The sequence below is a fragment of the Pecten maximus genome, chromosome 15, assembly GCF_902652985.1.
Source record: "Pecten maximus chromosome 15, xPecMax1.1, whole genome shotgun sequence".
Lineage (NCBI taxonomy): Eukaryota > Metazoa > Mollusca > Bivalvia > Pectinida > Pectinidae > Pecten > Pecten maximus.
This window is the reverse complement of record NC_047029.1, coordinates 6,430,280-6,444,820: the sequence shown is the minus strand read 5'-3', so window position 1 is coordinate 6,444,820 and position 14,541 is coordinate 6,430,280. Positions and strand designations below refer to the sequence as shown.

The 14,541-nt window shown below is 35.7% G+C and overlaps 1 protein-coding gene across 2 annotated transcripts in view; it reads left to right on the top strand.

The window, feature by feature from the left end:
* LOC117343547 (sperm-associated antigen 1-like) overlaps window positions 1-14,541 on the top strand; it is a 29,516-nt gene that overhangs the window by 11,718 nt on the left and 3,257 nt on the right. The window contains exons 10-22 of one of the 2 annotated variants that reach the window (XM_033905942.1): window positions 586-663; window positions 1,363-1,469; window positions 1,784-2,747; window positions 3,698-3,872; window positions 4,150-4,230; window positions 4,647-4,950; window positions 5,155-5,262; window positions 5,739-5,942; window positions 6,924-7,227; window positions 7,646-7,856; window positions 8,390-8,406; window positions 13,154-13,228; window positions 14,148-14,243. In XM_033905942.1, coding sequence (XP_033761833.1) covers window positions 586-663; window positions 1,363-1,469; window positions 1,784-2,747; window positions 3,698-3,872; window positions 4,150-4,230; window positions 4,647-4,950; window positions 5,155-5,262; window positions 5,739-5,942; window positions 6,924-7,227; window positions 7,646-7,856; window positions 8,390-8,406; window positions 13,154-13,228; window positions 14,148-14,243 — 2,724 coding nt within the window. Of the gene's footprint in view, window positions 1-585; window positions 664-1,362; window positions 1,470-1,783; window positions 2,748-3,697; window positions 3,873-4,149; window positions 4,231-4,646; window positions 4,951-5,154; window positions 5,263-5,738; window positions 5,943-6,923; window positions 7,228-7,645; window positions 7,874-8,389; window positions 8,407-13,153; window positions 13,229-14,147; window positions 14,244-14,541 lie in introns of both variants that reach the window. The other variant, XM_033905941.1, reaches the window with a different exon arrangement.

Genomic DNA, 14,541 nt, shown 5'->3' with positions numbered 1-14,541 from the left:
TAGTGTAAAATAAAGAAAACGAACAAAATGTTGACAGTTACACTCCTGTGAGCTACTGGAGTGATGTACTCACTTAAAACACCTTGGTTATACTTTGTAATTACTTAATGAACAGTTTGTATTCTTGCTGTCGAGTGGCAATTATGTCTATAAATATCCCTGCATAACAGATATTTTTAACTGTTAAGTAGGAAATATGTCTATAGATAGCCCTGCATAACAGATGTTTTTAGCTGTCAAGTAGCAATTATGACTACCATCCATTCATCTGACGGCAAAGGTTTATTTCTGCTGCAATATAGTGCATAGTTGATTTTTTCACTTGTCAATTGAAAAAAGTGTGCACTATACACACCAATTTATGGTATATATTTCCCTGTACAACAGATATTGGATATAATATCTATTTGAGAAAACTGTTGCACAAATGTAACTTTTATACACCAGTAATGTATAGGAACATGGCAACATTGATTTTGTACCATTTTCTGTATGTCTAGCTGAGAGGATTAGTCATTGACCTTAAACCAACACAAATCTCAGTACAGATGTTATACAATATATACACATGTATTTGTTTTATAGATCTGAAGATACAGAAGTGGGATAAAGCTTTGTTTGACTGTCGAGTTGTCCTGGACAATGAGCCTAATAATATCAAAGGTTTGAAACTAATAATCAGATCAAATGTGTGAAAGTAACCCAACTCTGACTTGTATTCTAGACAATTTCTGATTGTTTTGGAAAATAACTAATTAAGATATGTTTATAAAGTTTTATTTTGGGGTTTTTTTTTAATGAAAAGTTTTTTTCATCCAGCATCAATCAAAAAGAAAGTATTAAGGAAATATCCTTTGTAATTCAATATTTTACCAATTCTGTAGAATGGCTAGTTTAGTGACTAATACATAGTCACAGTAAGTCTGTCCTGTACCACATACAATATTGTATTATAGCTTCGTCTGAAGCACACAACGTTCTAGACCACATATTGCAGTTTTGAAATGATAACTCTTCTTTGCTTTATCTACTCATGCCAAACAGTTGAAATTAGTCTTATATGTAAACAAATTTGATGGTTTTCACTCATTTTCTCATGGATATAGTCTAATATCTATAATAAATTTAATCTAACACCTGTTAATTTAATGTGGAATTTATGAAGCTCATCCAATGATTTGATTTGCCACTCGCCCAGCCTAATGGTATATCGTGATGTTGTTTAATAATCCACGTTGAGTCATCCTCTGTCGGCAGGATTTTTAGTTTAAACAGGGAAAAGAACAGAATGCAGGATATTAAATAAGGACTACCTCTTGAAAATGATTTATATATTATGTAACACATCTTAATTCCTTTTAGCATTACTCCGGCGGGGATCAGCCTATAAAGGAAAGAAAGATTATGAAAAGGCCCGAGCTGACTTCCAGCAAGCTCTGGACCTAGAGCCTGCTAATAAGCGGGCAGAGGTAAATATATAATTTTTAAAATGGACCTTAATTAAGATGCTTGAAATGTTTCAGTCTTTATTGAGGTTCAAAAAGGAATTTCTAGAGTTTTCTTGGGATTGTACAAGATAAGAAGGTATTATATGATATAAGACAATATAATGTAAGAACAATGAAAATGAGTTTGATATTTAAGGTTTTCAAAAGCAGCAGAAACAAATTAATTTGACTTGAGATTTTTCTCTAATAAAACAGAAACACAGTATTCTTGTTCGTAATGGCAGGTTCCTTTTAAGGCTATGTAAATGGAATCTGTTTGCTTGCTTCTCTGATAGGAATTACTGGAAGAATTGAGTGTGATAAAAGAAGAAAAGGAAGAAGAGAAAAGAAAAAGGAAAGAAAAGGGACGGAGAATGGTGATTGAGGAAGTTGAAGGAGAGGAAGAAGACAGTGTCAATAAGTCACAAGATCAGACCCATGGTCAAATGAATGGACATTCATCTACAGAAGAATTGAGTGGTGATACAGAGGAATCGGATGTAAGGGTTGGTGGTGACCAACTGTCAAACGGTGGAGACAGCAAAGTGATGGATTCTGTGATTGAGGAAAAGGGAGACAACTTAGGTGGTGTGTCTACAGAGTGTGACAGACTGCAGTCACCTATAGGGTCAGATGTGACGGAGCAGGAAAAAGAAGAGAAAGTGACAAGCAAGTCTGATCAGAAAACTAGTGATAAGTGTGAAAATGGTACTGATCCAGATGTTGAGTTAAACCAACAGAGTGATGAAAGGACTAGTCCGGGGGGTACTGATGACACCACACAAAGTATACAGTCACCAAGAGATTCTGCATCTTCTAAAAAGGACAATACAGTAGAGGATGGGGAGGCAAACAATGACACAAAGACAACTGAAGAGGTAGGCGATGGAGGGGCAGACAGAGGGACAAAGACAACTGAAGAGGTAGGCGATGGAGAGGCAGACAGAGGGACAAAGACAACTGAAGGGGTAGGTGATGAAGAGGCAGACAGTGGGACAAAAATAACTGAAGGGGTAGGCGATGGAGAGGCAGACAGTGGGACAAAAATAACTGAAGGGGTAGGCGATGGAGAGGCAGACAGTGGGACAAAGGCTTCAGAAGAAGTGACAGAAAAAGTACCAGAGAGGCCATCTCTCGTACAGGCTGAGCTGCCCTCTACAGTTGCTCAGCTACGTGAATCAGGAAATAATCTGTTCCGCAATGGGCAGTATGGTGATGCTCTGGGAAAATATAAGTCTGCCATAGACATATTAGACAAAGGTGAGTGATTCATTTTGAGGTACATTCATAGGGTTCACATCAGCTACGGTTTGATTTTCAGTTCCAGAGTTCAAAGTTCAGGTCTCTGTTACTGGAAACATAGAAAAGTATCCTCTTATATCTCCAGATCTGCTGGATCAAGCTCACTGTTACTATAATTAGAAACTTGGTTTCTGTACAATATATCAAATTGTATTGATCAATTCTGCTCAGACTTGGTCAGTACTTCCAAGAAGAAAGCATTTGTTCTGGATTGCTTGTGGAGGTCAAAGGTCAAAGTCACTGTCAAGGTTCCATCTATTTCTGTTAAATTTTTATACATGATTTACTGCATGCCAACATCTAATTACCAAAAACATCATTTGACAGTTTATTGTCACTTTTGGGTACATTGTTATTTTGTTAGTTGAGCTAGGAATTGTTATGATATTTAACACAAGTTTATTCTAGTACTATATCTATGTCACTCGCAGTTTTATTATGCCCTTGTGATAAAATTTTGGAGTAGCCAGGGGCAGATAGTGTTGCCCATGTTTGTCCTGTCCCGTCACGTTGCATTCTGTCACTTCATGTTGCATCCTGTCACTTCGCGTTTCATTCTGTCCTGTCCTTTCCATTGTAAACGCGTAACAACTTCATTCTTTGACAGATTTTGGTCAAAATTTATAAAGGTCAATAAGAGTATACTTCAGATGTCGTTGTGATTCAGGATTCCAGAGTCAAGGCCAAGGTCACACTTGCTATATATAGAAAACCGATTCTATTTAAACACTAAGCAACTTCATTCTTTCATTATGGATTTTGGTGCAAATGTCAAAAGACAGCTGGGTATTTACGGTATATCTTACCAACATTTTCTAATTAATCTGAAAAAAGAGAACAAATCCAGATGTTTATCTTTATTTGATTGTTAAAATGTACATGTACAATACATGTATTTGCATTAACAGGTAAGTCAGATCAGGTAGTAAACCTGTCCTTGCTGTACAGCAACCGTGCAGCGTGTGAGCTGAAGGTGGGGAACTGTTCAGCCTGTATCAAAGACTGTGGGAAAGCTCTAGATCTTGTCCCTCACTCCATCAAACCACTTCTTCGCCGCGGCAGTGCCTACGAGACACTGGAGAGGTAAATACTTCAGTAATTGATGGGTCAAAATTAAGCAGTCCTCAGTAGGATTATAAACTTTTCACAAATCACTTTGTGATCTGTATAACAGATGAATTGAAGGCCAAATGGGCCTCTTGTTTTGAGATCTGTATATATTAATAGGAGAATATTTGAACATGAATGCAGGTCTTACTGACCTACGAAATGTGTTATTTTTCTTCGTCAACTCATCCTTTAATTTGTCGATTGTATTTTGAATCGTGATATGGACAGTTTTGATATCTTTGTTTCCTAGATACCGGGAGGCGTATGTGGACTACAGACATGTTCTAACAGTAGATCCGTCAGTAGAATCAGCTTTTACTGGATCATCTAGGTAAGAGAGTTTTTAAATTTTTTTATTGAAATAAAATTTCTTAGAAAAAGAATTTGGAAATATTGCACATGGCTGACAGATCAGATGAGTCAACATTTTAAAATCTGATGAGTTTTATAACCGCTATCGGTAATGTGCAAATCTCATATGAAGGAGAACCTGTTGGGGCTCTGATTCAGAGTTTATACAAAGTCAAGTACTATGAGAATACCTCTGATAAGTGTTTAAGGATAACTGGTTTGTATGGCAGTATTATTTTCTAGTTTGATATTATAGAAACAGATTTTCAGCAGATGAATGTCAAATATTGAAATCACAAAACAAACATTCCTCAATAAAACAAAGTATTCAGCTCACATTCTTTTATTGAAATACTTGTTTATAAAGTTAATGAAAAGTAATGATTGTTTTTTCAGATGTCAGAATGTTTTAAGGCAAACAGATGGCATGAGATGGCGGGAAAAATTACCTCCCTTGAAGTCTGTTTCTCCTTGGGAGATTCCTTTGATTGTTGATACCTTTGGTAACCCAGTCACCAGATCTGTGACTACACCTACTGCTCCTAGCGTTCCCATAGCAACAGCCAATGAAGAAGCAGCTACAAAATCTGAGGGTACAACATCACCTTTACCTTCATCTTCATCGTCTTCGGAAACGGAACTTACAGCTGAGCAGAAATTTGAAAATGCAAAATCAGAAGGCAATAAATGTGTTCAGAAGGTAAGAGCATACATACTCAATTTTGCATCAACAGGGTATTTTAGGACGATGCACAAAAGTAATGTTTCGCACGGTGTATCTGTGTTCTGTTTCCGTAATCTGCGAAAAAACAGACTTTGGATGTTATCTCTAGTTTTCTCTAATCATACTGCTACTATTTGTCTGGTACAGTAAATTTATTTTGGATTTAATGCCTTTTTGCAGGGAGACTTTTTAAAGGCCATAGACTGGTATACTGAGTGTGTTACTCTGATGCCAGACAGAGCTGTTGGGTATACCAATAGAGCACTGTGTTACCTTCGACGTAATCAGGTAAGAAAACAATTATCTCCATTCCATTATTGTCAAGTTTGTCTCGACACATCCTTGATATCACTATTACTATTATAAATGTAATTAATTTCTAGTGGGGCCACTGAAAACATTTATCGTATTAGACCATTCTATTTCATCTGAAAACTTCCACATGATTCACAAAGTCTAAGGCATGTGACCTTTGACCTTTTGATAAGCCTTGACCTTGTCCACAGTATATTAACTGTATGAAATAGAGCTCTCACATTTAACATGTGTGTTCCTTGTGACAAGACTTTTCCATTAATAAAACAGACCTGCTGACCTTGAACATGACCTTTGACCTACTTTAAAAAAAAAAACTAACTCCAAATTTCATCTCACTCGGCGAGCTTTGCTATCTCCTGATAAATGTTATTTATACTTACCAAGAGATTACGACCTCTGTTGGTCCATTCTGATAAGATTGGTAAATTAATCATTATTATCTCCAGCCCTCCAGTGCAGAGACTGACTGCGATAAAGCATTGGAGATGGAAGCGGACAACATCAAGGCGATGTTCCGACGTAGTCAGGCACGCAAGATGATGAAGAAGTACAAAGACAGCCTGGAGGATCTAACACACTTGCTCAAAATTGACCCCAAGAACGCTGCAGCAAAGAAGGAGATGACTTTAGTGAAAAATTACTATAGAGAGGTAATTAGATGTGGGATAATTACATGTATATAACCAGGAAAGCTACTAATCTTTCTTCTCATGGGGTTAATTAACTGCTATTTTCAGCGAAAAAGAGGATTTTTTTAAACAAACATGATTAGAATTTTAAGATTTGTATATAAAAGATTGTATGATTTATTTAGAAATAAGCCACTAGTGTCTACATTCTCAGGTTAAACCAGATAATTAGTTTTTAAACAACATAAAGGTTACACTGCTAAACTGTCCTCGTTTAATAATATGTATAAGTGTATCTGACACATGTACCAGGTCTAGTACACCGACCATAGATCTATTTTAATAAATCACACTTTCTAGATTACTGTATAAATAAGTATGCTTGTTATAGTAATGACAACACTGGTGTTGTAGTTGTAATGTTGCTATATATTGCCAGTTTGTATTAATAGGAATGACTTTTTATATATATATATGTGGATCAGAATTTCATGATTTAGCATGTGAATTCTCATGGAATTAACAGGCAAAAATTGGTACCATATTATATCATAAAACAGGAAATGTTCAAAATTCATGTATCATTTCAAATTGATTGATAGAAAATTGTAATTGGTAGAAATACAAGACTACTCATCGCTTTATGCGGGGTATCCTTTAAAGTTTGTAACGCAAACATTGCTTAAAAAGGGAGGTAACTGGGGAGTGTTGTAGTCTCGTGCATATCTCATCATTTAGTGTCTGGAGTATGGAACAAGTAGGCTTCATAGTCTTAGAATACTCCTACATTATACATGTTTTCAATGAATCTGGATAGGAGAAGACAGGCCTGATAGAGGTGTCTATTTATGTAGGGTCTGGTGTAAGATGTGGATTACTCTAATCACATATAAAAATGTGTATTAGAATTATATTGGTTTCCTATACTACATACTTCAACAAGGCAGGATCTTGACTCATTGACAAAACATCATTTACCAGGAAAATATTTTTAACATTCAGGAACTTCAAAAAATGAAAGACAATTTGGGTTCATCCTCGAAGACTGGTACAGCCAAAGGTGAAGGTAAACAGAGGAAGAGGATGGTGATACAGGAAACAGAGTCAGACGAGGAGGAGGAGGAGACTTCAAAGGTCAAAGTCTCAGGTGTGAAGAGTTCTGAAAAGTCTAGTCCAAAAGAGAAAGTCTCGAGCAAGGCTCCAACAGCTTCACCAAAGAAACCAGAGACAAAAACAGAAAAGAAAGGAAAGAAGATAGTTATAGAGGAGATACAATCAACAGATAAAGACTCGGACAGACAGAAAGGTACTATGGTTACTTCAGTCTGTAAATATCAATTATATCTATATTACATAGATATATATTTGTTGCCTGTTGTACGCTATCCAGACCATTTTGCAAAAAACTCAGCGATAGTACAAGACACCCAAAAGATGGTCTGTGATCTTGGCTTCCAGAGTAGGAATTGAGTTACATATCTGGGATCTTCACCTGAAGTCTGCTGGTCCTATGCTCCAAATTGCAGCCCTTGACTCTTTGAAAATGTCCTCAGCAGTATACAATACATGAATATGATATTAGGAAGAGAACTCAGAAATAGTCTTCCCTCTTCTAAATTGCCTAATAGCCTATCACCCTTTCTGGAGTTAAAGGAAATCAGCCACTTAACATTGATACATTATACCATCAGCTTCTCAAATTTAGTCTTTTTTCTTGTTTTCAGCTCCAGAAAAGTCTAAGACGTCACAGAAATCTGAAAAGAAACCTACCCAAAGTAAAAACATAAAATCAACCAGTACAGGACTACCTGTGGTGCCACCTAGTGCTCCGAAACTCGACAAGGCTACACCGTATGAGTTCATTCAGGCATGGAACTCACTGAAAAAGGTGGACGACCTTCAGCCCTATGCAGATGTACTGAAGCAGATCACTCCAGCCGAGTTACCTAAAGGTAAGATATAGAAATACTTGCCTGTGATAGGTCAGATATAGAAATACTTACCTGTAATAGGTCAGATCACTCCAGGTGAGTTGTCTGAAGGTCATTATAGAAATACTCACCTGTAATAGGTCAGTTATAGAAATACTCACCTGTAATAGGTCAGATATAGAAATACTTACCTGTAATAGGTCAGATATAGAAATACTTACCTGTAATAGGTCAGATATAGAAATACTTACCTGTAATAGGTCAGATATAGAAATACTTACCTGTAATAGGTCAGATATAGAAATACTCACAGATATAGAAATACTTACCTGTAATAGGTCAGATATAGAAATACTCACAGATATAGAAATACTTACCTGTAATAGGTCAGATCACTCTAGCTGAGTTACCTATAGGTCAGATATAGAAATACTCACCTGTAATAGGTCAGATATAGAAATACTCACCTGTAATAGGTCAGATATAGAAATACTCACAGATATAGAAATACTTACCTGTAATAGGTCAGATCACTCTAGCTGAGTTACCTAAAGGTCAGATATAGGAATGGTTACCTGTAATAGGTCAGATCACTATAGCTGAGTTACCTAAAGGCCAGATATAGGAATGGTTACCTGTAATAGGTCAGATCACTCCAGGTGAGTTGTTTAAAGGTCAGATATAAAAATACTTACCTGTAATAGGCCAGATCACTCCAGGTGAGTTTTTTTTGCATTGTCATCATCCACTGTCTGTAAACTTTTAATTCAAGCGACTTCTTCTGGATAACCAGATGGGTGAGGATACTGATATTTTGCATGTAGCTTCAATGGATAAAGCTCTACCAAGTTTGTTCAAATGGATGACCTTGACCTATATTCAAGGTCGCAGGTGTCAAATAGGCTAAAATCTTCAAACAATTTCTTCTCAATAACTAAGAGGCCCAGGGACTTGATATTAGGCTTGTAGCATGCTGGGGTGAAGGGCTACCAAGTTTGTTCAAGTAAATAACCTTTACCTCCTTTTAAGATTAGAGGACTCAAGTCTTCAAACAACTTCTCAGCCAAAAACTCCATGCCAATCAGCGATTTAGGCCCATAGGGCCTCTTTTCCAAATGCATGACCTTGATCTACATTCAAGGTCACAGGGGTCAAATATGCTAAAATCTTTAAACGACTTCTCAATAACCAAGAGAGTGACTTGATATTGGGTCTGTAGCACACTGGGATGAAGGGCTACCATGTTTGTTCAAATGAATGAGCTTGACCTATATTCAAGGTCACTGGGGTCAAATAAGCTAAAATCTTCAAAAGACTTCTCAATAACCAAGAGGCCCAGGGACTTGATATTTGGCCTGTAGTATGCTTCGGTGAATAGCTACCAAGTTTATTCAAACGAATGACCTTGAACTTCATTCAAGGTAACTTTGGTCAAATAAGCTTAATAGGCCAGTTTCACAATCGCAAAATGTAAAGAGTTATTTCCCCTGAATTTCGCGAAAACGAGGCTCAGCCTGCTGACAAGTTGACAGTCACAAGAGGTGTGCCTAATGAGTGTCCTGTGAGGGTTTTTGCACGCCCCGCAATTCGTTAAGTGATATTATTAAATATTTTTTTCTGTATCATACAGATGAATATCTAACCTATGAAGATGTCAAATTTGACTTTGATATAACGAGTGCATATTATACAAATGTACCGGCGAACACGAAGTTGCGGTGCCATAAACATACGAGTGTCCTGTGAGGAATGAGTGTCCTGTGATTGTTTTTGCACGCTCCGTAACTCATTAAATGATATTTTAAAATAATTTTTTCTGTATCCTACAGATAAACATTGAGCCTATTACCATGCAAAAGTTTACTTTGATTGCACGAGGGCATATTTTTTAAATGTACTGTCGAAGTTACATTGCAGGGTGTCCCGCGAGGTGTTCGCACGCCACGTGATTTTGTTCACAGGTACTTGTGGACATAATTATGTTTTTGATTTAAATGTTTTATTATAGACGATTAAATTATTGTATCCCAATCGCATGCTTAATTTGTAAAAAAAAATATATCGTACCTCGGCCTTATAAATTTAGTATTTATAAGGCCGAGGTACGATATTTTTTTTTACAAATTAAGCATGCGATTAGGATACAATAATTTAATCGTCTATAATAAATCATTTAAGTTAAAAACATCATAATCATGTCCACAAGTACCTGTGGTGTACTAACTAGTGAGTGTCCTGTGGCGCCGTGCCAACCTCGGGTACTTTGCCGCAGGCATGGTCATGATCACTGGTGATCGAACTGCTCAAACTTTAAAACTGTGTCCGTTATATAAGAATTACAAATACACGTATATCTATACGTATCTTCTCCCAAAGTCCGTTTATAAGAATTATACCGTAGAAATAACTTTATTACGTCTGAAATATACGTATTTTTCTCCCAAAGTCCGTTTATTAAAATTATACAAGAAATAACTTGTGATATGCATTACCTTCCCATGTATAGAAAATATTGTTGTTATTACTATATGACCAACACACACACATCTGTACATTTATGCACATGTATATAAAACATACATATAATATATAGGATATCTGTGATACTTATTAGAGTATATATATATATACCTCTTTTATTTAATCACTCGAAAATACACATCACATAAAATAAAAAGCAAAAAGAAAATTAACAAAAGGTATAATAATTGTCCTGTTACACTTGCATTCGTTACTGCCTTTTGTTGCGATAATAATGTCCATGACCCACATTGACATCGACACAGCATGGGGCTGAATTGAATAGTCGCGAAACAAAACTGGTCATTGACAAGTCATCAATCACTTCACATAACTGAGGCAATAATTTACAGTGAGTTAGTTGGCATCACTAATCAATTCATATACTGTTAATCACCTTTTGAAAAAGGAACGATGTCTACAAATAATTATGGTTAATAAAATATAATGAGAAGTAAAATCCTCCAATATTTAACTAACGCTCACGATCGACATGTACACCAAGAAAATGCACAGTTTTAACTTTTAATGTAATTTCTAATTACACTTATTTATTAAAAGTGCAAATACACTGTCAACATAGTTAACGCACTTATAAAGTTTAAATACATTTAAATATATACTTGACGGCAGTACTGCTTTTTCGTACATTACCGATAACAGTTGTTTTTAACATTTAAAAGGTATGGCCTATATTTCGTACAGTAGTGCAAAAATCTTAACCTATTTACCATTTACTCAGTAATGACTTTTATACTATTAGTTAATATTCATATCTATTACACGCCTATCAATTTAACAAAATGTGCAAAAAACTGACAGGACACTCATCTTACACTTACTGTAAATTTATCGTAGCATTTGCTAAAATGTACTTGTTCTATCAAAGTGAAATTTTGCACATTGATAGTAATAGACATCGCGTATATGTACGAATTGTGGGGTGTGCAAAAACCGCACTGGACACTGCACCGAAAATGAATGCATTATTATGCTTTCTTCGCATCAAACTCGATGTCAATTTTTGCATGTTAATAGGTTCGATGTTCATCCGTATGATGCAGAAGGAATTAACAGAAAATACTATTTAACGAATTGCGGGGCAAAAACTCTCACAGGACACTCATTCCTCACAGGTCACTCATTCCTCACAGGACCCTCGCATATGTATTGCACCGTAACTTCGCCGGTACATTTGCATATTATGCACTAGTCTAATCAGAGTCAAATTTGGCATATTAATTGATTAGATGTCCATCTATATGATACAGCAACTATAATTTTGAAATATCAAATAATGAATTACGGGGCGTGAAAAAACCGCTCAGGACACTCATTTACTTTAACAAATTTTATTGACGAACCATGACGTTATAATTATTCACCTGTCAACCTGTTTTTTACAGGACAAGTTTTCAGACATTGACAAATTTTATGTATTAATAACAGATTACCAGCACATTAGCTTATATATAATGTACATTTGTATAAGTTACTTTACCCTATTAATCATTGCTATATATTGTTCAATTATATATTAAAACCTCTAATTCAAGTATTTTATAGCAATTCATTGATTTATCATAAATGTGTCAATTACATGTAAAAGGAGCAGCAAAAACCGGCTATTTTTGGAGTCAAACATAAATGAAAAAAGTGTCATGAAGCACTTTGAAAAAAGGTTTCAGCAGTTTAATTAATTACCAGTGATCCATGCCTACGAGATAATTATGGAGTTGGTGAAAATTAAATTCGACCATTTTCCTCAAGTCTCCACTCCATATGCGATCTTTTGCTGACATTTGCTCGTAGGAAATTTCTTTCTCTACGTCAAGCGCCTTAAATAGGTCAATCCCGGCGGTAGAGTCCGATACATCACTGGCATCTATATTATCCGCGGCATTTAGCTTGATTTTAAGAGAAATACGTCTCGCTATTAGAGCAGATTTGTTTCCTGTTACATTCTCGCTGTATTTTTAAATCTCTTTCAACTCAGCAACCTTCAGTTTGTTTAAATATTCCGTGTTGTTCAACTTAAAATTCAAAGCCGACATTGTTGACATTGGAGACAAACACTCTCTCAGCAGGCTGAGCCTCGTTTTCAGAAACATTCAAGGGAAATAACTCTAAATTGTAGTCGGTTGCGGTGATTGTGAAAGGGGTCTATTCTTCAAACAACTTCTTCTCAATAAACAAGAGGCCCAGGGACTTGATATTGAGTCTCTAGCATGCTCGGGTGAAGAGCTACCAAGTTTGTTCAAATGAATGACCTTGACCTACATTAAAGATCACAGGGGTCAAATAGGTTTAAATCTTTAAACAATGATTTCTTGATAGCAAGAGACTCTGTTATGTGATATTAGGCCAATAGTATGCTGGAATAAAGGACTAGAAAATGTATTTACATGAATAAACCTGGCCTACTATGATATTTGAATAAAGTGGTAATCAGCAAAGTATTTGCAGAAATAACCTAGATATACTTCAAAGTTGCTGTAAAGCCATGTGAGCAATTCAGGCCCATTGGGCCTCTTGTTGCATCTTTCTGATTTCGAACCAAGAAATGCCCCTTTAATTAGTATGATGTACTCCAGATTTGTCAGATGACTGTTAAGGCCCGTTGGGCCTCTTGATATTATTAGATTTGTTATTGTTATGAGATTGGTTTATATTTGTAATGTCATGAGATATGGTATAGATTTTTTAATATTGTCAGATATAAGTATTGTTTATTGATATGAGATATGGTATATATATGTATGTTGTGTTTCTGTTTTGCAGTTATCAGTAACAAGCTCGATGGTCCTATGCTCACAACCATTATAAAGTGTTTGGAGTCCAAGTTCAAAGACTCAGGTGGGGTTTTCAATGACTCATTTTGTGTAGAATAAGTAATTTATCTTCTTAGCCCACCATCATTTTATCTTCTTAGCCCACCATCATCAGATGGTAAGCTATTCAAATCACCATTCATGACAAGTATTATAGTATAGCAATGTCTGGCCCTCAGTAACTTTTGTTTGTCAGAGATCTCCTTCTCCATTTCTTGACTGATCTCTTTGAAAACCTGGTAGGACATTACTATTTGACTACCTGGTATTTTTACAAAAATCATTGCCCTTTGATCATTTCAGTATTTGATTATTATTGATCTTGTCTGTAGATTAACTCCCTCAGATTTCAACCAATTTCTTTCAAACTTTAGTCTTTGCTATCACATGAAATTAAACTTTTATTTTAATTATACAATTAATGTTTCATTTTTATGTTTGTGTTCATTTTGATACAACAATGCATACACTTCTCTTTGGAATGAGACAGGGATATATTACTCCACCCTGTAATGCTCTTATTATCAGATTACATGTTGATTCCATTTACTTTCGAATGATTATTGAAGAAAAGAGAAAAGATGAAAAAAATACAGGAAAGATCAGTTTTATATAGACCAAATGATGGGTGTCAATCTGCCTGAAATCTCCTGTTTTACAAATTAGTTTTTGTAGTTGGTTAAACATGTCTGCTGCATATCTAAAAATATAACTGTCAGTGGCCCATCAAATGTAGTACATTGTTGTGTTATAAACAAATGGCCTCCCCTAACATTGATTGGAGACTTTTGTTTCCATGAACTATGTAAGTTTTGTTTGAGTCCACATTATTGATGTGAATAAATTATGAAAACTATGTTCATTGGGAAGTATAATACAATAGGATCAGTTAGCCTAATCGCCTTTAGTAACTAATCATTTTCATGTTGTTATTTTTTTTAAAGGTGAGCTTGAAACAGCATACAGCATATTGACAAACTTGTCCAAGGTTCAGAGATTCCAGACCATATCTATGTTTATGTCAAAGTCGGAAAAGTCAGGTAGGTGGCCTCACAAGTTGAAGATGTCTCGCTTAATAGTACTGACTATAGATTTGTATGGAAGCAAACACCATATTTAGGTCAATATGGCATAGCTAGAATCATAGTAATTTCTGTTTGTCTGTCTGTTTGTCTGTCCGTCTGTCTGTTCACAAATTTAGTTCCTGGCCGATAACAGTATTTTTTGACAGATTAACAGGAAATTTGGTAAAAGTGTCGACAAAGAAAGAAAAAAAAAAGCCAAAAACATATGTGGTAAACAATTAAGGTCATTAGGCTCAAAGGTCAGCACAAATTT